Raw genomic sequence first — 27622 nt, 5'->3', positions numbered from 1 at the left:
TTATTTTTGTATGTTCAACATACCTCAACTACCTCGATGGAGCTGCAACCTTAAAGACTATGGTAAAAGCTTAACTATCATTTTTAGCTACTTATTTAAACCTTTCTTACTCATCACAATTTAAAGGTAATTGTTGTGTGTGAAAACACAAAACATAACTGTCAGCGCTTGGTAACATCAGTCTGCATGTTTCCTCTGCTGCATGAACCCGTCCTACATGTCAGAGAATCAAACTCCTGCAGAGTCAGTTGTGTCCTGTTCAGCCACAGATAACACTGTTACACAACAGCACCTCAACTTCTCACTATGAGGCTCCGGAGCCTCATACATAACTATGTATTTAAGCTCACATCATACTAGTATGATGTGAGCTTAAATGTGCATTTCGTAGATCACCAACATGCTCTTTATTTTTTATATCAGTTAGATCAAGTCCATCCTGTCCTAATGTTTTTGTCCACATCATAATACTATTAGGGCCAGTGTTGGACATGTGTTCTAGCAATACTTTTCCTCATTCCTCCCCTTTAGGTGCCCCAGTGTGGAGGTAGGCTACTAGAATAACTAAAAAGTCAATTTGACTTATTTAACCAACACATTGGGAAAATAGCATGTGCTACTTTACAGTAAGGAATGTGTTCCTGAAAGTGACAACCACGTGACTGAAAACATCCATTTTCTTGTATATTTATAAATACATCAGAGGAAAACTTGTACTTTGACAGTATTAAGATCGGCTTGGAAATGTGATACTGCACGAGATGAGTGAGTTTCCACCGGGAGCAGGATCAGCGGTGGTCCGTGGAGAAGAGGAGGACAGGTAAGGGAAACAAGGGTTCGGGGAAGCTTGAAAGTTTTCAATAGTAATTCTTAGCGAACGCTGCAGCAACGTCCCCTGAAGGTTAACTGCGACGTAGAAAACATTTACAAAAGGTTTATGTCGACGTCCAGGGAACGTCAGCGTTCCCATGACCTTCACCAATGTTCATATGTTGGCTGCTATCAGCGTTTATTCGAGTTGAAATGATAAAAAATCACAACTAGTAAAGCTGCAACCAGAGACTGAGAAACAGAGTGAAAACATCTAATCACCCTACATTTCCATTTGTAAAACCAAAGTGTGGTGAAATGTAAATACTCTGGTGCACAGCTTCCCTCTGATCTGCATGGAGGGAAATTACAAAGTGAAAGTAAATTTCTCTCACTGTAACTGCGCAGCAGCTGCACACAGAGCTCCCTGGTCTCTGATGCCAGACAAAAAAAAAAGACATCGATTCATATCCAATATAGATGCATAACATCTGATAGAAAATAGACTTCATTAATACATAATTAAAAACTAAATAAAATTAAAAATGTTTACTTGTTTTTATGGAACACAAACAACATGAATCCTGTTTCCCCTTCGTCCCTTTAAATGGTATAACCCACTGCGAGGCCAATCAAAATTCATGGAGCCAAATCTAAAATTACAACTTGTACAGCCACACTTTCTTCATACACACCAGCATGAACTAAAGAGGAACAATGACTGATGGAGTTCTTATATTCTGGCTTTTGGCTTTTGGATTCTTTCAGAGAGGTAAGATAAAACACTGCAGTCACGTGTGTTTGGCCTTTTCATGCAGACTTGTTCATTGTAGTCCTGTAATGATGCTGTTTAAAGTTCTGAGTTTAAAAAATACTGCAAAAGAAAAAGAAAAAACTTAATTAAATCAACTTCATTTGTGACTTAAATTTCCAGTATCCAGTACATATAAAATACTATAAAACTTGGTGCATATGCACATGTAGTTTAGGTTACGGTTACATTAGTCTGATCTTCAGACAGGCAGCATTTCTCAGCTTCCCAGAATCTATGTCCTCTTGTTCATATAGCTTTTATTATATTACCTTTAATTCAACCTGAACGCTACGTTGAATGTGAGGAGGTTTTATCATCTACTGGATGAGTGTGTGCTCCTGTGTCAGGGATACAATTTCTGTCAGGAATAACTGTCATGACATGACGCCGTTGTTACACCCGGCATATGAGGTAGTGGGGTGAGGTTAGTCGCATTTTCTGTTGACCACGTGTTGGGTATTTTTGGCATTAATGTAGCAAGTCTGTCTCAGGTGGTTATTGCTTAATTCTTTACTTTGGATTGCATGGACTTATGAGCCTGTAGCTTATAAGAACAAATGGTTCGCTGCTGAAGCAGATGTACTTCGTGTTTTTGGAACGTTAAAGTTATTCTCAACGGGATTCAGTTACGATTCACCACCGTTTTGCTGCAAACAGGTTGGTTAAAAAAACTAATAAATCCTTAGCTTAGTTTCAAGCTTACTTTCTACTGTACCATACTGTACTACAAGAGCTCAAGTGCATGTAATGTAAGATCTTTATCTCTGAACTTGTATTTCCTGCAGGTCTAACAGCGGTGGTACTAACACAGGAGACTGTGATGGCAGCAGTGGGAGGAGAGGCTCATCTCAGCTGTCAGCTCAGAGAGACAAAAAACGTCCTTCAAGTCACATGGAAGAAAATCTTACGTAATGAGGATAAAAATATTGCAACATTCAGCCAGTTTTTTGGCCAGAGAGTAAATCCTGGATTTACAGATAAAGTTGAATTTAAAGATCCAGAACTACAGAAAAACTCCATAGTTATCAGGAATATAACAGAAGAGGATGAAGGTTGTTATCTCTGTATCTTCAGCACCCCTGATGGACCTCTGACAGCTGCAACCTGCATACAGCTCTATGGTAAGACCCTGACAGGATTAGACTTTATATGGTTAACTAGCATCATGCTCATGATGTTTGTTTCCTGTGCAGAGCTGCATGAACCCATCCTTCATGTCAGAGAATCAAACTCCTCTGCAGAGTCAGTTGTGTCCTGTTCAGCCACAGGTCGACCTGCTCCCACCGTAACACTGACTGTTACACAACAGCACCTCAACTTCTCACACCACAACACCGTCAGTGTGAGCAACACCAACGGTACAGTCACCGTCACTGCTACAGCTGTACTGTCATGTTTCTGTAACAACAGCATTCAGGTTGGATGTGCAGCTGGAGTGCTCTCAGGTCCTCGGATGGAGACGTTTGTGATGATTCCTGAGCTCAAACCGACGTCTGATGATGGTGAGTAACTGTTTCAATCCTCAGATTTAGAGATTTATGATCACTTTGATTCTAATGTTTTTTTTACCACGTTTAGATGCAGAATCTGGATCTGATCACACACGGTTCAGTAAGTTCATGTTTATTCATTTGTTGCTTTATAGCTGTTGACTGAATCACATCCTAATTTTTAACTTTTTTTCTCAAGGATTGTTTTGGATTCCTCTGCTTTCCATATTCTGTGGTTGTGTTGCTGTAGTAATCGTCATTGTGTTCAGGTACATCTTTTAAACAATGTGTGTGTAAAACCTCAGTCATGTCTGATTAATGTTTCTGCACATTTGAACTGCTCTTAAATCCTTTATTGTTTCTCACAGGAAACTTCATATCAATGAGAACCCTGAAACTGCAACCAGATGAGTCTAAGACTTTTTATTATGCCGTTCTTCGCTTGTAAAGAAATTTTATTTTTCTTCTTGTTCTCATTTTTTCTGTATTTGTCAAACACATTCTGTTGAAATGAAGCGAAAAAACTTTATTAATCCCAGCGGGAAATTGCATGTTGATAAATGTCACTTTAAACTGTGTTTAAGATGTTCAGATTATATGAATGAAGACAAAAACTACAAAAAGAAAACTTAAGTATTTTTCTTTTAACTGGACATACTGAATATGTTGTATGTAAATACATTTTTATGTCTTACCCAACTTGTGATATCTGAATGTTTAGAGTTTATTTTTATTGCAAGTTTCTTATTTAAAGATTATTATTATTATATTGCCTGTTTGCACTTTCACTGCTGCTGTGCCAAATAAATCAGACTACATAAATTGTCTGCTTGTAATATCTTGATGTTTCTTAAAGTTCTGATAGTTATTTTGACAATGTTTTGTTTACTTTCTCTTCAACGCCTTAAGTTTTGTTGATAGTTAAAATATGCTTCAGTTGTATATTTAAAAACTTTCCTGTTTTGTTGTTGCAAAAAAAAGAAAAACTTGTTTGACATAAAAAAATACTGTACATATTATTTGTGTGTGTGTGTGTGTGTGTGTGTGTGTGTGTGTGTGTGTGTGTGTGTGTGCGTGTTCTTGTTTGATATCACCTGTGCTTGTGCTTATTGAACCAACTTACGTTTCAGAAGCAGATTTCTATCAGCCTGAAATTCTGTCAAAATTGAATGAATAAACATGTATGACTAGCTATGTATACGTGGACAAATATTTCATCTATCAGATTGAAATAATTCTGGCCAGAGATTCCAGCTGGCATGTTTACATGACGCATTTTTATACTGACTGGGTGTTTGGTCGGATTAAAAATGCTCCATGTATTCTTTTTAAATAATAATTATAAAAGAAATGCTCCATATACACGCAGCTACACTTATTTAACCTTTCTACTGTCTTAGCTAAATTGGTATTATTGTGGGTATTCCAGAAACTGGTGGAAACTCATGTTTCCCTCATGTAGTGTCACCTACAGTCCACATGATGTCGCTGTTTATCCAGATATGATGATAACATGCAGATATTTTCCACAAACAGGTGATAATAAAAACAAGAATTAAATTATGTTAGCGATCAATTTAGCGTTTTATTTCTGTTTTTCTTCACCTGAAAACAATGTAACATATTACTTTATCTGCGGATGAAAGTGTTGGTTTTTAATGTTTTAGAAAGTATTTTCTAAGATTTATTTTATTTTATTTGAGGGGGGTATAATCTCTGTCATTTTTTGCTTTTTGTGATTATCTTCTTGTAGGTTATTACAACATTTACTCACAACAAAGTCAAGTAGTTTTAAGCCTGTAAACGCAGGAAAAGCAACGTCAGGTATAGGGGGGGCGTGTATGAGACTTGGGAACGTGCTATGGTGAAAGCTTACTATAATTTTTTAGCTACTTATTTAAATCGTTCTTGCTCATAACAATTTAAAGGTAACTGTTGTGTGTGAAAGCACAAAACATAACTGTCAGAGGTTGGTAACATCAGTCTGCATGAACCCGTCCTACATGTCAGAGAATCAAACTCCTGCAGAGTCAGTTGTGTCCTGTTCAGCCACAGATAACACTGTTACACAACAGCACCTCAACATCTCACACCACAACACTGTCAGGATAAACATCACCAACTTTAGAAATAATTTCCATTCATTTAACAGTGACGTGATGCCTTGAGCATTTATATGGATGTGAGCTTAAATGTGCATTTCGTAGATCACCAACATGCTCTTTATATTTAATATCAGTTACATCAAGTCCATCCTGTCCTAATGTTTTTGTCCACATCATAGTACTATTAGGGCCAGTGTTGGACATGTGTTCTAGCAATACTTTTCCTCATTCCTCCCCTTTAGGTGCCCCAGTGTGCAGGTAGGCTACTAGAACAACTAAAAAGTCAATTTGACTTATTTTACCAGCACATTGAGAAAATAGCATGTGCTACTTGACAATGAGGAATGTGTTCATGAAAGTGACAACCACGTGACTGAAAACATCCCTTTTTTGTATATTTATAAATACACCAGAGGAAAACTTGTACTATGACAGTATTAAGATCGGCTTGGAAATGTGATACTGCACGAGATGAGTGAGTTTCTACCGGGAGCAGGAGCAGCGGTGGTCCGTGGAGAAGAGGAGGACAGGTAAGGAAAACAAGGGTTCGGAGAAGGCTGAAAGTTTTCAATAGTAATTCTTAGAGAACGCTACAGGAACGTCCCCTGGAGGTTAACTGCGACGTAGAAAACATTTAAAAACGTTTATGTCGACGTCCAGGGAACGTCAGCGTTCCCATGACCTTCACCAATGTTCATATGTTGGCTGCTATCAGCGTTTATTCGAGTTGAAATGATAAAAAATCACAACTAGTAAAGCTGCAACCAGAAACTGAGAAACAAAGTGAAAACATCTGATCAGACTACATTAGCATTTGTAAAACCAAAGTGTGGTTAAATGTAAATACTCTGGTGCACAGCTTCCCTCTGATCTGCATGGAGGGAGATTACAAAGTGAAAGTAAATTTCTCTCACCGTAACTGCGCAGCAGCTGCACACAAAGCTCCCTGGTCTCTGATGCCAGACAAAAAAAAAAAGACATCGATTCATATCCAATATAGATGCACAATATAGATAAACATCTGATAGAAAATAGACCTCATTAATACATAATTAAAAAATAAATTAAATTAAAAATGTTTACTTGTTTTTATGGAACACAAACAACATGAATCCTGCTTCCCCTTCTTCCCTTTAAATGGTATAACCCACTGTGTGGCCAATCAAAATTCATGGAGCCAAATTTTAAAGGAAAACTTGGACAGCCACTCACTGTAATCAAGCACACCAACATGAACTAAAGAAGAACAATGACTGATGGAGTTATTATATTCTGGCTTTTGGCTTTTGGATTCTTTCAGAGAGGTGAGATAAAACACTGCAGTCACGTGTCTTTGGCCTTTTCATTCAGACTTGCTCACTGAAGTCTGGTGTTTAAAATTCTGAGTTTTGAAAATACTGCAAAAGAAAAAGAAAAAACTTAATAAAATCAACTTCATTTGTGACTTAAATTTCCAGTATTCAGTACATATAAAATACTATAAAACTTGTAGTTTAGGTACCTGTCGCTGATCCTTTATTTCCTGCAGGACTAACAGAGGTTTTACTAACACACTAACAACAGCAGTGGGAGGAGTGTGTGATTTTATGTATGATTTTACACAGATGATCATTTCTGTTCACGTGTAACTTTGGATGAATGTGCACAGATGTGTACTTGTGCACACAAATCCTAACTTGACAGCAGTCTTATTCCATACACCTCAGATCGCTGCTCCTGTGTCTGATTTCCTATCTGCCCCTAACTGAACTGCGGAATTGACGCATTCTGGGTGCGTGAAGCGTCAAAAGTAGACTCGGCGCAAATAGCAGCGGAGGCTGCGGCGTAGCCGTAACGTGAAGCACACGCACCCGGTACAATGGCTGAATTATACCGGGTACTACAAGACCTCAAGTGCGCATGCACAGGTAGTTAAGATCTTTATCTCTGAACTACTAATTCCTGCAGGTCTAACAGTAGTGGTACGCCATCGTTTTGCTGCAAACAGATTGGTTTAAAAAAAAAACTGATGAATCCTAGTTCATGTACAAGCTTAGTTTCTAGCTTCATGCAAACAGTGCTACAACTCTGTCTCTAAACTTGTATTTCCTGCAGGTCTAACGGTGGATGTACTAACACAGGAGACTGTGATGGCAGCAGTGGGAGGAGAGGCTCATCTCAGCTGTCAACTCAGAGAGACAAGAAACGTCCTTCAAGTCACATGGAAGAAAATCTTACTTGATGAAGATAAAAATATTGCAACATTCAGCCAGATTGTTGGCCAGAGAGTAAATCCTGGATTTACAGATAAAGTTGAATTTAAAGATCCTGAACTTCAGAAAAACTCCATCGTTATCAGGAATATAACAGAAGAGGATGAAGGTTGTTATCTCTGTATGTTCAACACCCCTGATGGACCTCTGACAGCTGCAACCTGCATACAGCTCTATGGTAAGACCCTGACAGGATTAGACTTTATATGTTTAACTAGCATCATGCTCATGATGTTTGTTTCCTGTGCAGAGCTGCATGAACCCATCCTTCATGTCAGAGAATCAAACTCCTCTGCAGAGTCAGTTGTGTCCTGTTCAGCCACAGGTCGACCTGCTCCCACTGTAACACTGACTGTTACACAACAGCACCTCAACTTCTTACACCACAACACTGTCAGTGTGAGCAACACCAACGGTACAGTCACCGTCACTGCTACAGCTGTACTGTCACGTTTCTGTAACAACAGCATTCAGGTTGGATGTGCAGCTGGAGTGCTCTCAGGTCCTCGGATGGAGACGTTTGTGATGATTCCTGAGCTCAAACCGACGTCTGATGATGGTGAGAAACTGTTTCAATCCTCAGATTTAGAGATTTATGATCACTTTGATTCTGATGTTTCTTTTACCACGTTTAGATGCAGAATCTGGATCTGATCACACACGGTTCAGTAAGTTTATGTTTATTCATTTGTTGCTTTATAGCTGTTGACTCAATCGCATCCTAATTTTTATTTTTTTTCTCAAGGATTGTCTTTGATTGCTCCACTTTCCATCTGTGGTTGTGTTGCTGTAGTAATCCTCACTGTGTTCAGAAATAAAGATCAGAACAGGTACATCTTTTAAACAATGTGTGTGTAAAACCTCAGTCATGTCTGATTAATGTTTCTGCACATTTGAACTGCTCTTAAATCCTTTATTGTTTCTCACAGGAAACATCATATCAATGAGAACCCTGAAACTGCAACCAGAGATATTTCTAAGTATGTTTCTCAATATTCTCAAAACCTCAGTCATGTCAGAATGTTTCTGTATTTTAAATCCTTTATTTTATGTTTGACAGTGATCTTGATCTTGAGATGAATGAGAATCCTGAACCTGCCACCAGATCTCCTCATCAGACATTAAAGTAAGTCCCTCTTTATTCCACCGTTCTTCTCTTGCAAATTTAAATGTTCTGAATTTTCTTCTTTCGATTTTTGTTACTTTTCTTTTTTTCCTTTCTGGCTGAAATCCTGTTCATTGTACATGTTAAACACATTCAACTGCAAATCACTTTGCTCTGTTTAATACATTCAGGTCACTTGAATTTTACACCATCATTTTATTGATGAAACATTGTTAATCAAACCCTTTTTGTTTATGTGAAGGTCTGAAGAACATTTTGGACCACATGAGAACATAGAAGTCCGACAGCGATCACCTCAGAAGGGAAACAGAGAAAACGAGGACTGTAACCAGAGTTTTAACGCATGCTGAGTTTTTAATTAAACACAGTGACAGTGGTAACAACATGCAGACCAGGTCAACACGACGTCAAAACTGAACTGAACTGGATCAAAGTTTGAGGCTGAATAACTTTAAAGTGAAGCAAACACTGCCTGACTAAGATAATGATTTACATTTAACATTGACAAATTGTACTTTTTGTGTCCTTTAAAAAAAAAACTTTTTTATTTGGTGCTTATTGCTGCCTTTCTTTTTTTAATTAATACTTTATATTTTTGTACTTTTTACAAAGGTTGCACTGAAAACTGTTGTGATAACATTAAAACTTTTCTCTATTTTTCATTAATAATACTTTTTTAATTTAATTTTTTAATAATAAAAAGCTGTAAGTGAAGCAGAGAAAAAAAAGTGGCCAATCAGAACTTTTGTTTAGTTCAGAGACCTAATTGAGATTCATAACATGAAAATTTACGCCTGAAATTCTGTCAAATTTGAATGAGTAAAGATGTATGACTAGCTATGTAAACATGGACAAATATTTCATCTAACAGATTGAAATTAATCTGATCAGAGATTCCAGCTGGCATGTTTACATGACGCATTTTTATTCTGACTGGGTGTTTGATCGGATTAAAAATGCTCCATGTATTTTTTAAAAAAATAATAATTATAAAAGAAATGCTCCATATACACGCAGCTACACTTATTTAACCTTTCTACTGTCTTAGCTAAATTGGTATTATTGTGGGTATTCCAGAAACTGGTGGAAACTCATGTTTCCCTCATGTAGTGTCACCTACAGTCCACATGATGTCGCTGTTTATCCAGATATGATGATGACATGCAGAGATTTTCCACAAACAGGTGATAATAAAAACAAGAATTAAATTATGTTAGTGATCAATTTAGCGTTTTATTTATGTTTTTCATTACCTAAAAACAATGTAAGAAATATTACTTCATCTGAGGATAAAAGTGTTGCTTTTTAATGTTTTAGAAAGTATTTTGTTAGATTTATTTTATTTTATTTGAGGGGGGTATAATCTCTGTCATTTTCTTTTCTTTTTGAGATTATATTCTTGTAGGTTATTACAACATTTACTCACAACAACGTGAAGTGGTTTTACGCCTGTAAACGCGGGAAAAGCAACGTCTGACGGTTAAGGAGGGGCGTGTATGAGACTTAAGAAAGTGAAAGTATTCAGGTTTTGCTTTACAAATAAATGTGTAAAATAACATTTTCAGCACAAAACCGAATAAGCTGATTCTATTAAATATCTATTTAACCTTCTGCTAAACCCTGTTATATCGGGTAGATTTTTTATTTATTGTTATTTATTGCTGGGGTCAGTTTTTAGGTTTCTTTTTCTCTTCGTTTTACATCCGTTGTAACAGTTTATTTTCAAATTTTAGCGGCCAAATGCAGCGATGACACACGTTTCAGTTCTCTGTTTATTTTTTGTGTTGGGAATCTTTTCTAAAGGTAAGAAAGCTACTTTTCATTTATTCACTAATTATTCTAAACGTATTTAAACTCTTGAACTTATTTCTTATGTATATGAGTGATTCTATATTTAGGGCTACATTCAGGTCCACGTGGTGTATTTGTCAATTTGATCAAATAGGCCTACTATTAGTCATTGTTTCAAACAATGACCCATTTTATATCGGATAATATTTCTCTTTAATTTATTGCAAAAGTTAACATGTTCTATAATTTGTTTAGTAAAAAAAATGCAAATTATAAGTTGTTTGCAGTTTTTGTGCTGTCTGATTAATTCCATGTAAAGTTTTCTCTTAAAACATAACAATTTTAACATATTATTTCAGCATTAATTGTTAAAAACAATAATTATTAAAACTTGATAAAGCTTGTTTTCAAATCTTATGAGTTGATCGTGGCCATGTGGTGACATCTTCAACATCTGTAGCAAGAACAAAGATGGTAAAATGGAGGAAATTGCAACTGTGTTACCCATCAAGTGTAACAGTTGACAGGGAATGACACAGTTGACATTTTGGCAGGGTTTATTTTTTTTATAATTCATTGTATCTTTTTAGTCGATGCATATGCAAGTTGCACCTGACTTGTTTAACCGTTATTGGGATACACACACACACACACACACTTTATATATATATATATTTATATGTATATATGTATATATATATTTGTCATAACAGTTGTCTCAAAAAAGATCCAATTACCATTCACCATCGTTTTGCTGCAAACAGATTGGTTTAAAAACCTAATAAATCCTTAGCTTAGTTTCAAGCTTAATTTCTGCTGTAACATGCAGTACTACAAGACCTCAAGTGCACATGCACATGTAGTTAAAATCTTTATCTTTGAACTTGTAATTCCTGCAGGTCTAACAGTAGTGGTACTAACACAGGAGACTGTGATGGCAGCAGTGGGAGGAGAGGCTCATCTCGGCTGTCAGCTCAGCGGGACAAAAAACATCCTTCAAGTCACATGGAAGAAAATCTTACGTGATGAGGATAAGAATATTGCAACATTCAGCCAGTTTTTTTGGCCAGAGAGTAAATCCTGACTTCACAGATAAAGTTAAGTTTAAAGATCCAGAACTTCAGAAAACCTCCATAGTTATCAGGAATATAACAGAAGAGGATGAAGGTTGTTATGCTTGTTTGTTCAACACCACTGATGGACCTCTGACAGCTGCAACCTGCATACAGCTCTATGGTAAGACCCTGACAGGATTAGACTTTATATGGTTAACTAGCATCATGCTCATGATGTTTGTTTCCTGTGCAGAGCTGCATGAACCCGTCCTTCATGTCAGAGAATCAAACTCCTCTGCAGAGTCAGTTGTATCCTGTTCAGCTAGAGGTCGACCTGCTCCCACTGTAACACTGACTGTTACACAACAGCACAGAGTTACATACACAGATGGTATTTAAAATAATAAGAAAATATATGATTAAATAAGTGCAAATCTAAACAGAATCGAATAAAATTTAGCTATAAGCTAAGCTAAGAAAAGCAGGTGATGATCCTGTTGTTACAAACAGCAACAGTCTCTGCAGCCCTGAGGTTCTCTGGTTCTAATGGTGGAACGAGGCCTCATCATACGTTTTGGTTCTGACTTTTTGGCACTAGCTAAAAGGCCGGTACCAGAGGATCACTGGGTCCGCGAGGTTCATAATTTAAAAGCAGGTCTGATAAATAAGAAGGCCCAAGACCATTAAGACATTTATAAACAACTAAGAGAACCTTAAAATCAATCCTGAAACACACAGGGAACCAATGCAATGATTTTAATACTGGTGTAATGTGTTCCCGCCTCTGGTCCCCATCAGGACACATAAGTTCTGGAGTAATTGTAGGTTAGAAATAGACTTTGGGAAGACCATGGGCAGAGCATTACAGTAAACTATTCTACTAGAAATGAAAGCATGCATGAGCTGGCAAGACAGAGAAAAGGGCGGACTCTGGCGATGATTTTAAGAAGATAAAATCCCGTCATTGTGACATTTTTAATGTGTGGAATAAAATCCAGCTCAGAGTCAAAAAGGACACCCAGATTTCTCACACACTGAGAATATTAAAGCGTTGTAGTTTTGTTAAAATGATCTCTCTCTTGTCTTCAGGACCAATAATTAAAACTTCACTTTTGCCTGATTAAGCTGTAGGAATTTTTTATGAGCCTGTAGCTTTGGAAGAACAAATGGATCGCTGCTGAAGCAGATGTACTTCGTGTTTTTGGAACGTAAAAGTTATTCCCAAAGGGATTCAATTACCATTCACAATCTTTTTGCTGCAAACAGATTGCTTACAAAAAAACTAATGAATCCTAGTTCATGTACAAGCTTAGTTTCTTGCTTCATGCAAACAGTGCTACAACTCTGTCTCTAAACTTGTATTTCCTGCAGGTCTAACGGCGGTGGTACTAACACAGGAGACTGTGATGGCAGCAGTGGGAGAAGAGGCTCATCTCAGCTGTCAACTCAGAGAGACAAGAAACGTCCTTCAAGTCACATGGAAGAAAATCTTACTTGATGAAGATAAAAATATTGCAACATTCAGCCAGATTGTTGGCCAGAGAGTAAATCCTGGATTTACAGATAAAGTTGAATTTAAAGATCCAGAACTACAGAAAAACTCCATCGTTATCAGGAATATAGCAGAGGAAGATAAAGGTTGTTATCTCTGTATGTTCAACACCCCTGATGGACCTCTGACAGCTGCAACCTGCATACAGCTCTATGGTAAGACCCAGACAAGATTAGACTTTATATGTTTAACTAGCATCTTGCTCATGATGTTTGTTTCCTGTGCAGAGCTGCATGAACCCGTCCTTCATGTCAGAGAATCAAACTCCTCTGCAGAGTCAGTTGTGTCCTGTTCAGCCACAGGTCGACCTGCTCCCACTGTAACACTGACTGTTACACAACAGCACCTCAACTTCTTACACCACAACACTGTCAGTGTGAGCAACACCAACGGTACAGTCACCGTCACTGCTACAGCTGTACTGTCACGTTTCTGTGACAGCAGCATTCAGGTTGGATGTGCAGCTGGAGTGCTCTCAGGTCCTCGGATGGAGGCGTTTGTGATGATTCCTGAGCTCAAACCGACGTCTGATGATGGTGAGAAACTGTTTCAATCCTCAGATTTAGAGATTTATGATCACTTTGATTCTGATGTTTCTTTTACCACGTTTAGATGCAGAATCTGGATCTGATCACACACGGTTCAGTAAGTTCATGTTTATTCATTTGTTGCTTTACAATTGTTCAGTGTATCACATCCTATTTTTTATTTCCTCAAGGATGGCCTTTGATTGCTTCACTTTCCATGTTCTGTGGTTGTGTTGCAATCGTCACTGTGTTCAGAAATAAAGATCAGAACAGGTACATCTTTTAACAATGTGTGTGTAAAACCTCAGTCATGTCTGATTAATGTTTCTGCACATTTGAACTGCTCTTAAATCCTTTATTGTTTCTCACAGGAAACATCATATCAATGAGAACCCTGAAACTGCAACCAGATGAGTCTAAGACTTTTTGTTATGCTGTTCTCCACTTGTAAAGAAATTAAATTTTTCTTCTTGTATTATGTTGCATTTTAAATCTGTCTCTTTTTCTTTTTTTTTCTTCTTGTTGTTCTCATATGTTCTGTATTTGTCAAACACATTCTGTTGAAATGAAACAAAAAAACTTCATTAATCCCAGAGGGAAATTGCATGTTGATAAATGTCACTTTAAACTGTGGTTAAGACGTTCATATTATATGAACATTATATGAGACAAAACTTCAGATAGAAAGTAGACCTCAGTACATAATGCTGAGCAGCGTGGAGGAACTCACTGCTGGAGTTAACACATTCTGTTTGCTTTTTGACTCTTTTAAGAAGGTGAGGTAAAACACTGCAATCATTGTCATGTAGAGTCAGTCACTGGTTAACATGTTTAAATATAGTCCTATAATTATGATGTTAATGTTTAAGAGATTAAACATTAATGGTCCTAGTGAGGGTGGATTTAAAACATTATCTTTGACCATTTCCATAAAAAGAACATGATTCAAGAACAATGACAAAGATTTTATATTATGTCTTTCTACTTCTTGATTCTTTCCTGTGGTACTAACACAGGAAAATGTGATGGCAGCAGGAAGAAGAAAGAGTTATCACAGCTGCCAGCTCAAAGAAACAAAAAACTTCAAGACAGGTGACCAAAAATCATTACTAGTGGCAATAAAAATATTATGACATTCAACCCATTTTTTTTGGATAAGAGAGTCACTCCTGACTTCACAGATGAAGTTGAGTTTAAAGATCCTGAACTGAATAAAACCTTTATAGTTATCAGGAAACAGAAGAGGATGAAGATTGTTATTTTTGTATGTTCAACACCTACCTCGATGGAGCTGCATCCTTAAAGACTATGGTAAAAGCTCAAATATCATTTTTAGCCTACTCATTTAAACCTTTCTTGCTCATAACAATTTAAAGGTAACTGTCAGAGATTGGTAACATCAGTTTGCATGAACCCGTCCTACATGTCAGAGAATCAAACTCCTGCAGAGTCAGTCGTGTCCTGTTCAGCCACAGATAACACTGTTACACAACAGCGCCTCAACTTCTCACAACACAACACTGTCAGGATGAACAACACCAACTTTAGAAATAATTTCCATACATTTAGCAGTGACTTGATGCCTTAAGCGTTTCTATGGATGTAAACTTATTGTGCGTTTCATAGATCACCAGTAAACATGCTCTTTATTTTTCATATCAGTTAGATCAAGTCCTCCCTGTCCTAATGTTTTTGTCCACATCATAATTTCTATAGGATACTATTGGGGCATGTGCCCTAGCAATACTTTTCCTCATGCCTCCCTTTTAGGTGCCCCAGTGTGTAGGTAGGCTACTAGAATAACTAAAAAGTCCATTTGACTTATTTAACCAACACATTGGGAAAATAGCATGTGATATGGCCAATACGTTACCATGTTAGACTCTACAGTAGGCCTAGAAAAAAAGTCCCAGACTTCATTTTTGACAGGTTTTAGGCATCAGCCTAAAATAATATTATTTTTGGGCTATTGCTAGTTGTTAAGAATTCAGGATTGTAATGACGTTCTATGGTGGCGCTAGCCCTTCATCTGCAGTGGGCTCCGGTCAGAGAGCGAATGAACCAGGCAGAGTTCGTGAATCCACTCGATTTATTGCTCGGTTGAGCTTGTACAACCGCAACAATCATGGGCGCAGGCAAACAGGCTCACAAGGCTGTATTCAGAGGTGTACATGACTGAATATGGTGTATATGTATGGTTCTGAAACGACAAGGAAATAAAATATATATTCTATTATGTAACCATATTAATATTGTTCTAATAGTAACAAAAACCCACTTTCAGTACAGGTTAGCTCTATCTCTCTAGCGGGAATTCAGAACACTAGTCTTCCTCATAATGTTTGGCCATGGCGAGTCGAGTCTGACTGTTGAAGATGGCTTTAGCTCAGGAGGAAAACTTAGTATAGGGAAGTAAAAGTGCTGAATGGGTGAATGTGACATGTACTGTAAACCACTTTGAGTGGTCAATATGACTAGAAAAGCGTTATATACTTAGAATTCTTCCTCTTACACAGTTGCCTTTAAATGAAACCTACCTAGAAGCACCTCTGTCCAAAGTCCTCTTCTCTCTTCTGCTATATCACTTTCAACCATATCTGTTAGTTGGTGTTTTTACTTGTAAAGACATCAACAGCGAGTGTCATCCACTGCTCAGGTTGTAACATTGTGTTAATGAATGAAATGGTGTTAATGAAAAATGTTCTGATCCTACAGAAAACATTTCTGGAGGATCAGCTGTGTTGGCTTCCTCTGCTGTAACAACACATTGGTTGATACGTTGTTTTTTTCTTCTTCTTCTTCTTGTTTTAAGGAAGTTTTTATATTTTGTTATTTATGTAAGTGATATATAGAAATTCCACCATTAAATATGATAGTTGAGAAACATACTATAGACAGTGACTTCACATTTTAATGCATTAGGTTGCAAGTCATGTGACCTATTGACCCCAAATCAGTGTAGTATGACAAATGTGAACTACTAGCTACACATGACTGTTCTCTCAATCTCGTCCTTTCCTGTCAAATCCTCAGTGAAATGCCTTGGAATACATGCAACTAAAGATAAAAACTAGTGAAACTTTAAACATAATACAAGCAAATTACTGAATGTAAATCCAGATTTCATACATGGTTAAAGAGAGACTGCACTATATTCAGAAGAACTTACCTAACCAATATGGAGCCAGATGCATTTCCCTGCATTTTCAGTGGCCATCTCTAATAAGTTTATAAAGTAAGTGATAGTAAAGTTTTATAGTATATTTACTTTATTGTTCAGTATGATATCTGGAATAGTTTTTAAGCCTAAGGTTGTGTACAGCACTTTGGTCAACTATGTTCTTTTAAAAGTGCTCTATAAATAAAAGTGGATTGGATATAAAAGCTATTAATCAATTAAACTTTGATTTTGTCTGGAAAAAAAATTGGGTTCACTACATCAAAAAATCAGAAACTGTAAAAGAATTTAAAGATGGAGACTTACAGGCTATCAATTTTAAATGTTTAAATGCAGTTCTAAAACTGAAGAGGTTAAAACCTTTTCTGATGGGAAGTAATAGCATGTAGTACTGCCTCCCCAGGGGCCTTTTGAAGAAACTGGGTGGCATGGATCTTTTACGCCGATGTGATTTTCAGATTGCAAAATCAAACTATCTTAATTTTAAAATTCATTAGTAAAATCTATCCATCCAATAAGCTGCTAACACTGAGATTTAAGATTGACCATAACAACTGTAGTTTCTGTGATCATCATCAGAATTAGAATCAGAATATTTTATTAATACCGGAGGAAATTGTGTGCACACAGTCGCTCCATACCAAATGTTAAAGGACAAGAGAAAGATAGCAATCACAAAGAGAATTAAAGCCGCAAGCGGCATCCATCGGGTCCGAGCGTCCTGGACCCCGCCACCCGTCTCATACACCTGTTCGTAGCATGGTAGGTAGCCTGGTAACATGGTAGGTAACATGGTAAAACACGCAGGCGAGAATCTGAAATGTTGAAATACCAAGTTAGCATTTTTTGCTAGCATGCTAATTTGCTAGCTAACATGCTATGTTGCCATGACAACAGGTGGTGTAATGCAGCGGTCCCCAACCTTTCTTACCTCACGGACCGGTTAAATGTCAGACAATATTTTCAGGGACCGGCCTTTAAAGTGTGGCGGATAAATACAACAAAATAATATGATATGACCTGCATGAAAACTGTGGTATTTTCTAAATATAACAATAAACGCGAATCAAGACATGAGCAACGTCCTCTCTGCCCGCAACGCTCTCTGGTCGCTATGGTAACGTTTAAACGTCCCTTCAAAATAAGATACACCGCAAATACAAAGTGCATGACAAATCCGACTCACCACAGTGCTGAATCAGTGGGAGCCCTGAGCTTGTTTGTCTGCAGTCAGGTGGTCCCATCTAGGGGTGATAGGAGACAGTGACACCCGAAGTGTGTGGCTTATGTCCAGTCTACTTCGTAATTTTGTTTTGGTCGCCGTCACCGCAGAAAACCCCGCCTCACACAGGTAGGATGTCGGAAATGGCAACAGTGTTTTCAGGGCTGTTGTGGCGATCTCAGGATATTCAGCCATGACTTTGATCCAGAACACCGGCAGAGTTGTTGTCTCGAACATGCTTTTAAGGCTGCCGTCATTTGCGATCTCCAGCAGTTGATCTTGTTCTTGCACGGACATGTTGGATTCACCTGGTTTGTTGAGAAATGGGTTGCGGATCCATTCTTTGGCAGTTCGTGGATCTTTTGTGGTTGGGAAGTAGCGCTCAAACTCGTTCAATAGCAAGGACAGGTGATCGTGCACCAGCTGGGAGAATGAAGGCTCTGACTCTGTCTCTTCCAAAATCCCTGCTAATGTTTGAAATATGTCAAATATGCCTCTGTTCACGCGCCGTCTCCACAAATCCAATTTGGCTTTAAATGCAGCTACTTTATCTGCCAACTTGAAGACAGTGGTCATTTTCCCCTGGAGTGACAGATTGAGTTCATTGAGCTGGCTGAAAATGTCGCACAAGTAAGCAAGTTTAGCGACCCATTCCTTGTCACTGAAATGTGCAGCCAGCGGTGACTTTTTTTCTGAAAGAAATCTCTGCAGCGGCTCACGTAATTCAAACACTCTGGCCAGCGATTTCCCTCGGGATAACCATCTTATTTCTGTGTATAAGAGAAGGCGTCTGTGCTCCATGTCCATCTCCTCACAAAGTTGCTCGAACAGGCGCGAGTTAAGAGCATGTGCTTTGATGTGGTTAATAACTTTAACAACATCATTCAATACGCTGTTAAGTTCCGGTGGCATTTTTCGGCTAGCCAGCATTTCCCTGTGAATGACACAATGTGTAGACTCACATTCAGGTGCAACCTCCTTAATCCGAGCAGTTAAACCAGACAGCCGTCCGGTCATGGCAGCAGCCCCGTCTGTGCATATGCCGACACAAAAGGTCCATTTCAGATTTCCTGATATATAATCATCAAGGGACTTGAATAGTTCTGCGGCCGTGGTTTTGGTTGGCAATGACAGTGCACATAAGATATCCTCATGCACATCCTCCTGATGAGCATATCGCACATAAACGAGTAGTATTGCCTTGTTGTCAATATCTGTAGACTCATCAACCTGAAGTGCATACCATGGTGATGTATTAATCCTCTCCAGCAATTGTGTCTCAATGTCCTCCGCTATTTCCTCGATGCGCCGAGAGATGGTGCTGGCCGAAAGAGGCACCTGTGCTATCTTTTTAACTGCAGCCTCGCCTAGAAGTTCACGGCAGATGTCTTTAGTGGCGGGCAGAATCAATTCTTCGCCAATGGTGAATGGCTTTTTAGACTTAGCAATACGATTAGCCACCAAGTATGATGCTTTCAGTGCACTCACATTTGTTGATGTGGTGGCCCTCAGTAATTGTTTCTGTCCTTCTTGTTCACGCTTTTTTCTTTCAAAATACTCCAACGGCTTGTCTTTTAATGCAGGGTGCTTGGTCTCCAAGTGGCGAAGCAGTTTTGAGGGCTTCATTGCCTCATTAGAGAGTCGGTCGCCGCATATTATGCAGAGTGGGCTTGGTGCATGGGAATCTCCCGTTGGGATAAATCCGTATTTTAAGTAGGAATCCTGATACTGTCTATTAAATGTAGCTTTCTTTTTCTTGGAAGTAGAAGGCTCCTCTTCTGTCTCCTGGCTGGGCCTTTTCCCCTTGGCAAAGAAACTTTCCAAAGACGTTTGTTTTTTACTCATTTTGCTAGCTCCTGGGTTTAATTTTAGCGGTAACATATCACGTGACCGAGAAGCGCCTTGGCCTGCGTCAAGAGTCACGTCGACGGATGTAATGGAGAATTGGACAATTTTTCAAAATAAAACATCTTTCAGATTCCGAAATAAATAAAACGGAAGTAATGTAAGCTATTTATTCTTTCTGTGCGGCCCGGTACCAAATGACCCACGGACCGGTACCGGTCCGTGGCCCGGGGGTTGGGGACCGCTGGTGTAATGCGTTAAGGACCCAACCTGTATGAATCCTGTCAAGTTTGGTGCAGTTCCCATGTATTCCTATGGAGATATGAGCAAACCGTGTTTCATGGCGAGAAGGCTTTTTCTGTGGGTTACCACGGTAACACGCTTTCTGCTATTAGAAAGATTTGAATAGCGTTTGGTCCCCAACTTGTCAGGAAGCTTCCCACCAAGTATGGAGTCGGTGGCACGAATGGCCTCCGACTAGTTCGTGCAAATGACAGTGAAATCCAAGATGGCGGGCACGCCGTTGTCATGGCAACAGGTGTTCAATTGAGTTGTTTGCTGGACTTGGGGTGTGACACGTATGAATACTGTGAACTTTGTTGCAGATCCCATGTATTTCTATAGAGATATGAGCAAACCGTGTTTCATGGCGAGAAGGTGTTTTTCCGTCGGTTGCCACGGTAACACGCTTTCTGCTATTAGAAAGATTTGAATAGCATTTGGTCCCCAACTTGTCAGGAAGCTTCCCACCAAGTTTGGAGTGAATCGCACGAATCCCCTCAGACTAGTTCGTTCAAATACGATGTGTGTAAAGTGCAAAAAATGGCAAAAAAATGGCCGTACACGGTAAGATGGCGGGCACCCCGTTTCCATGGCAACAGGTATTTCATTGACTTTTTTGCTCGACTTGGGGTGGTATACGTGTGTGCCGAGTTTCGTGTTCCTACGTCGAAGTAGACTTTTGGGACCCCATTCATTTGGGGATTTTTTTGGACTCTAGGTGGCGCTGTTGAGCCACTTTTGCATTGAAGTGTATGCGGACCTTAGAATATCGCGATTTTCGCCGGGCTTAACGTGTGTGCCAAGTTTCACAACTTTTCATGGGTGTTTAGGGGGTCATATTTGGGGTCGAAGCGCTTAGAAGAACGGAGGAGAATAAACATTTCAACTACAATAGGGTCTCGCCATACTTCGTATGGCTCGGACCCTAAAAATTACAAATTCGTTACAATATCTATATAAACACATACAGGATCAATCCTGCCAGTGAGTAATATGTACAGTATTATCAGTGTGATAGACAGTAAAATGTAAACGAAGTGCAATGTGCAAATGTATAACAGTGGGCGTTGTTTTTCAATGGAGGAGTTGTACGGTTCGATGGCCACAGGTAGGAAGGATTTCCTGTGTCGTTCAGTGGAGCATGATACTGAGACTGAGATGACTGACCATATATTTTTTCATTGTATTCATTCAAAAATATTCTGGGAAGATTTACAGAATTGGTTCTCACCCAGTATTATATTCCTGGTCCTTCTCAACAAATATAACATTTGGTATTAATATGAATGACAGTAAATGTGATTTTGTATTGAATGTTCTGATCCGCTTGGCCAAATTATTCATCCACTATGCCAAATGGAAGAAAATAAAACTGTATTTCTCTGTCTTTTTAAGAAATTAATGAAAGGAAAATGGGCTGCATCCCAATTCATAGCTTTTGAAGACCTGAACATTTTTGAAGACTGAATGTATCTAAGGCCCAAACATCCCAATAATTCTGTTTAATTTTTTGTAAATTATTATTTGTTTTACAAATTGTATTACTTTGTTTCATTTTTAATTTATTTATGTATGTGAGTTAATTTCACTTTTATCTCTTTGATAACTTTTTCTTTACTGCAGTCAGTTGTTTGTTCTTGATGTTATCTGTATGTGTCCAATTTTTGAGAATTGCATTCTCCTTGAATAGTTCGATCTTCCATGTGGTTGTACATGTAAATTCAAAAAGGGGCCCTGTACACTATACTGCTGATTGTGCCAAAAACATTCAAATGGATATTATTAATTAAAAAGTACATTTTTTATGAAAAAGACAAGAGTCTGTATATTTGGTTGATCTTTGCACTTAATATTGTTTATAGCATGATCCAGACAGTAAGACGGGTGCATGGTTAAAACACAACATCGGACGATTTGCCTGTGCATTTTATTTGGAAACGTATATTAAGTTCCTCAATAGCATTTCTTTTTCCTGCCCACTGTTGCCAGATTGTGCGGTTTTCCGCACAACTGGGTGGATGGAATTTGGGCTGCTTTTTCCTCACATGTGGTGGGTTTTTAATATTGTGAAAACAGCACAACACACTCTCATTTTATAGTAGAAAAAAAAATTAAATAAGTCAATAAAACTACAACGGCATAGATTAAAAAAATCTGAAATATTTGATTGACATGAACTGTATTTTCATGACATCTTATTGTCACTTCGGTGCAACAGACTAGCTAGCAGATGGATTGAAGCTACGCTGCAAGCCTCAAGCACGTGGAGAGAGCGTTCTCCCAGGTGACCCTGATAAAGGATGACACCAGAAATCACCTGGTATTACAACTTCTTTCCAGCCTCATGAATATACCCTCTGGCCTGAGCAGAAATGCACTGACGTCCGCTACCTCCAAACTTCCCCGGCGACCGTTATAGTTCTTAAAGTTATCAACATTGTTCCAGACTGAAGCTGGAAAGACTGAAGCTGATTCTGCAATAAGTAAGCTGATTTATTTTCTGGCATGATCCTATTTGCACTCGGACTGATTTTGTTAACTGTTGCCCACTTATTTTAAGGCAGTGCTTGTTAATTTAAACATGTTTTTGTTTTGTTTGTGTTTGGAATCTATGATCATTAAGCTGCTCTGTGCTGTTCAGCCAAGTCTTTTAGCACTGTCTAAAAAGAGCTGCTAGCGCCCCTAGCAACAGTGTATTATACATAGCAACGGTGTGTTTTGATTGATTGATTGGTTGATTGATTGATTGATTGATTGATTGATTGATTGATTGATTGATTGATTGATTGATTGATTAGGAGAATATCAATTTATGTTACATATTAAATTTTAAAAAGTAACAGTTACTATAGAGTTTTAAAAAGGAGCAGGGTGAAGTAAAAACCTATTTACTCATGTCCCTTTACAATCATAATTTAATCTTCCTTACAGTTGTTGAATTAATCCTTTGTCAGTTTTTTGAAGCATTTTTTTTTAGAAAAAATAAACATCAATAAAGAAATACAGACATGTACACATACAAACTCATGTACACATCTGATTACATACATATGTAAACACATATATACACACATATGCATATCCACATACACTCAGAGACAAAGCCATTACATATATCAAGTCATATCGATATCCATATTTTTTATACCTATTTACATACCTGCATATGTACATACAGCACACACATGCATGTACCCATAAACATACACCATACATTTGCATTTCTGCATACTGAAACACATTTGTATATACCTATACATTCATATTAATTTACAGATGTAGCTTTATGTACAGATTTAATTTTATTGGTTTACATACGTTCTTTTTCTTTATACATTTTAAATATTTCTTTGACTTTTTTTTAAAAGCTGGATGAGAATGGATGAGAAACACGTAGGTCACTTAATCCCATGAAGTAAATTAGGAATTTCCCTGGAAATAATAAACCAGGTCTGCACCAGTCTCTTAACGACCCATTATTTGAGTCAGGTGTGCTGCAGTATGGACATACTGAATACCTGCAGGACACTGGCTCAAGAGGTCCCAAGCTGGGGATGCTTGCTCTGTGGCAATTCAGACACACAGGCACGCACCGTCTCACTGTGCGCAGGCAGGTGACCTACGTGTTTCTCATAACTGTCCCACATTTCTGTACAACAATAAACCAGAGTAGACCAATTAATCATTGTCAAAAATAACTGAAATGTTTCTGCTTGATGAGTATGTTTTCCATAAAATGTATTTTGCTCCAATATGGGTTGTAACAACATCTGCATACAGTGCAGGCTATGTTCTTATAATAAACTTATCACGTTATAACGTGATACGTTTCACGTTTTTACAATAAACTTATCACGTTATAACGTGATACGTTTCACGTTTTTACAATAAAGTATCTCGTTATAACGTGATACGTTTTACGTTTTTACAATAAACATATCACGTTAGAACGTGATACAGTCCGATTTTTTTTTTTTTTTTTTGGGGGGGTGACAGCTCCACGCTTACGTAGTCTGGCAACTCCTGATTTGGGCTGGTTTTTATTAGATTGGGCGGGTTTTGAGCTGTGATTGGTTTGAAGAGTTTCCTGTGTGACTGAGGTTGTGGCCCGCAGCCTGCGGATGAGGAGGACTTGGGACAGCTTTCTCCGCATGTAAGTCAACGGTACGTCCTGTAGGAGCATTATTTCTATTTATTGTTTGGTTCAGCTGGTGTTTGTTTATGTTTGGAATGGCACAGGTGACCCCTCGACCATTGGTGGCGGTGTTGAGGGGAAGTGCATAGAGGTATGGTGGTAACTACACGGTGCGCGCTTGTTTAACCGGAGTTGCGTTCGCATTGTTTTCACTTCTTCTGAACGCTTCTTACATCGCTTCGTAACACTTCGCACAGTTTCTTTTACCGCTTGTCCCACCGCCTTTTACTATATCTCTATACCATATGTGGACAGCATAACAGTAATTTTTTACACCATCCTGGTGTAACCGTGTGGTTTTACTCCAGGGGCAGTATGGTGGTGTGATTTCCGACCCTAAGCGTGAAGGCATCAAGGCCGTACTGCTTCCGTTTCTCCGCCTTAGTGCTCTCTTTTTTTTATGTCCAAATAAACCTTATTTAACAATAATAGCATTAACAAGTATACAACACAAGAGCGTATGAGGTATACAACATTATGAACAAAATTACATTAAGATTACCAGGGGTGAAGAGAAAAAGGTAAAAAAAAAAAAAAGAAAAAAATTATAAAGGCAAATGAAGAGATTTTTAGTGCTCTCTTTAGTGCTCTCTTTGGTGCTCTCGTTAGACTGGTGCTCAAATTAGTTGACAGTGCCTGTAGTATGGGTTTTGCGCACCTTAGTTTGACTGTCCCACCTACCCTATGTCCTAACCTAGGGTCCACACCCTTTAGATTATTTTGTCTGCAAAAGAGAACGCGTTTTTTTTAAGGGTTTGGTAATTTGGGGATTTATGTTTGGTTTGGTTTTGCTATTAATTTACTAACTCTTGGTTTGTTTTGGTTTTTGGTTTTGGTTGCAGTGGATTTTGTGTTAACACCCAGATTACTTAACGTGTTTTATTGTGTTGTGTTTTATACATTGTTTAATAAAGAGATTTTTTTTTCCTACACTGTCTTGTATGGGGCGCCAAGTGTAAAAATTCAGTATAAAAGTTGTAGCTGACACATTTTCACTATTTATCTCACTTTTCTCACATTTAGCACATTTTTCCTACATTTTCCTACATTTAACATAACTTTTAACCACATGTATAATGGTCAAATAGAACATCTAAATCTAAATTTTAAATCTAAATCTAAATGCTATATGTTAAATCTAAATGTTATATGTTATATCTAAATGTTAAATCTAAATCTAAATGTTAAATCTAAATCTAAATGTTTAAATCTAAATCTAAATGTTATATGTTATATCTAATGTTAAATGTTAAATCTAAATCTAAATGTTTAACCTAAATGTTTCTAATATATGCTAATTAACCCCGCCCCTTTTAACCTCAACCAATACGCTAGTAGGGAAACGCTCGCACGCACACACACACAAACACAGGTCTTTACTGTGAATGTCTTTCTGCATTTACGAGCTGCACTTCAAAGTACACTTCCAACCAACCTCTCACACCATTAATGGTAAGATGCATATATTTATTTTTAACTTTCTAAACAAAATTTTGCGGACATTTCAGCTCTTTAGTTGATCTTTAGACCATGATGTGGAAAAGGAAAAATTTCCAACGAGACCAGCCTAAGCTAATCTGGTCTGGGTATGACAAAGACTGATGCTTCTGGAGAAAAAGGCAAGCATCTTGTTTTTATATGTTTTGACTTTGGCTCAAGTAGCCTGATGAAGCCCCATTTCGTCAAGGGATAGATGGCAGAGGAGCCTATTGAAAAAGAGAAAACAAAGATTTCTCTTAATGGACTGAGTACAGGTAGTGGCTTTTAAATAATACACACACAAACTTTGGACATTACAACATTTACTCAGTTAAGGATTAGGAAATGCATTCTTGGTTCACTTCACTTTTCTTTGTGACGTGACGGCAGTGATAGCGATAAATTTGCCCTGGACGTTAGCTACAGCTAAGTAGCTAGCTAACAGTAAAAGTCTGCAAAATGTTGTTTAGAAAGTTAAAAATAAATATATGCATCTTACCATTAATGGTGTGAGAGGTTGGTTGGAAGTGTACTTTGAAGTGCAGCTCGTAAATGCAGAAAGACATTCACAGTAAAGACCTGTGTTTGTGTGCGTGCGAGCGAGTGTTTCCCTACTAGCGTATTGGTTGAGGTTAAAAGGGGCGGGGTTAATTAGCATATATTAGAAACATTTAGGTTAAACATTTAGATTTAGATTTAGATTTAAACATTTAGATTCAGATTTAACATTTAGATATAACATATAACATTTAGATTTAGATTTAAACATTTAGATTTAACATATAACATTTAGATTTAGATTTAAATATTTAGATTTAGATTTAACATTTAGATATAACATATAACATTTAGATTTAACATATAGCGTTTAGATTTAGATTTAAAATTTAGATTTAGATGTTCTATTTGACCATTATACATGTGGTTAAAAGTTATGTTAAATGTAGGAAAATGTAGGAAAAATGTGCTAAATGTGAGAAAAGTGAGATAAATAATGAAAATGTGTCAGCTACAACTTTTATACTTAATTTGTTACACTTGGCGTGTTACACTGGTTTGTACAAAAGTGTATTTTTACGTAGTTTCAGTGAGTTCACTGAGTTGCGGTATCCATTCCCCTACCTGTAGGAGCGGTCACGTGGGTCGAGGAGCCTCCAGTAATTAGCTGCTTGCCTCTACTAGGAAAAGACAGCAGCGATATTCTTACTGAGGGTGAAAACTAAATAAACTCATATACTTCTGTTACTGAATGTATTATTATGTTAATGTTGATTTAAGTGAATAGACTAAATATGTGTAACCCGCACAATTTCATACAGTTTTGGAGGGAAATAATATTAAAGATCAGACACGATGATCCTCATTAGCCTCTATATTTCTTACTGCTAACCATCCTTACAGTTCACTTTTGTAAGGTTAAATGATTAGCTTGTTAGGGCTTGCTGTCATCTTATTATTAAAGCCAGCTGTGTGGCTGGTGGGACTGGCACTGACAGGCACAAATAAACAAGTGAAACCTTTAAAAAAATAAACTTTTTAATGACTTAAGACAAGGCAATGAAATAAGTTTTAGTGTGCATAATGAAATTATAAAAAATAAACCTTGGAGAAGGAAAAATGACAAACTGATGGATGTCAGTGTTCCTGCCTGCTGCTCTTGAATAAAGATTTTTTTTTAAATGACAGTAATGGCTAAATTAGCTACAGAACGTAAATGTAGAACAGCTGTAACGTGAGCTAATATCAATGACTGTTACCAGATAGGTAAACAAGTATGTGTGGAAAAAATAATGAAAGAATAAAGAGAGAAGATAAACGTGTGATGGTGACTAAATAGAGATGCACAGGGAATTGGCGAAATATAAGTTAATTAGGAATAAATTTAGGTCATTATTACTC

The 27622-nt window shown here is 37.8% G+C and overlaps 3 protein-coding genes across 5 annotated transcripts; 2 read left to right on the top strand and 1 right to left on the bottom strand.

Moving 5' to 3' along the window:
- The first annotated feature begins 1483 nt into the window (after positions 1-1483).
- On the top strand, positions 1484-9826 carry LOC121635452. Its single transcript, XM_041978597.1, has 9 exons — positions 1484-1582; positions 2410-2745; positions 2818-3126; positions 3203-3235; positions 3314-3383; positions 8284-8301; positions 8401-8451; positions 8532-8597; positions 8839-9826. The coding sequence occupies exons 1-9, from the start codon at positions 1528-1530 to the stop codon at positions 8945-8947; spliced, it is 1047 nt and encodes a 348-aa protein (XP_041834531.1). The 5' UTR covers positions 1484-1527; the 3' UTR covers positions 8948-9826.
- A 270-nt stretch (positions 9827-10096) lies between these two features.
- Positions 10097-14311, top strand: LOC121635453 (OX-2 membrane glycoprotein-like). Of its 3 annotated transcripts, XM_041978599.1 has the most exons (6): positions 11313-11624; positions 12815-13150; positions 13223-13531; positions 13608-13640; positions 13714-13795; positions 13894-14308. In XM_041978599.1, the coding sequence occupies exons 1-6, from the start codon at positions 11414-11416 to the stop codon at positions 13934-13936; spliced, it is 1014 nt and encodes a 337-aa protein (XP_041834533.1). In that variant the 5' UTR covers positions 11313-11413; the 3' UTR covers positions 13937-14308. The 3 variants fall into 3 exon arrangements, with proteins under 3 accessions (XP_041834534.1, XP_041834533.1, XP_041834532.1); XM_041978600.1 differs by lacking the exon at positions 11313-11624 and adding an exon at positions 10097-10400 and having other exon boundaries at positions 13608-13795; positions 13894-14311; XM_041978598.1 differs by having other exon boundaries at positions 13608-13795; positions 13894-14309.
- A 3587-nt stretch (positions 14312-17898) lies between these two features.
- LOC121635189 (SCAN domain-containing protein 3-like) lies at positions 17899-19767 on the bottom strand. The gene has a single exon (XM_041978273.1). The coding sequence runs from the start codon at positions 19765-19767 to the stop codon at positions 17899-17901; it is 1869 nt and encodes a 622-aa protein (XP_041834207.1).
- Positions 19768-27622: the final 7855 nt, after the last annotated feature.

Source organism: Melanotaenia boesemani, chromosome 24 (genome assembly GCF_017639745.1).
Source record: "Melanotaenia boesemani isolate fMelBoe1 chromosome 24, fMelBoe1.pri, whole genome shotgun sequence".
Taxonomy (NCBI): Eukaryota; Metazoa; Chordata; class Actinopteri; order Atheriniformes; family Melanotaeniidae; genus Melanotaenia; species Melanotaenia boesemani.
Note: the sequence above shows the minus strand (reverse complement) of the source record. Positions and strands in the feature narration are given on the sequence as shown.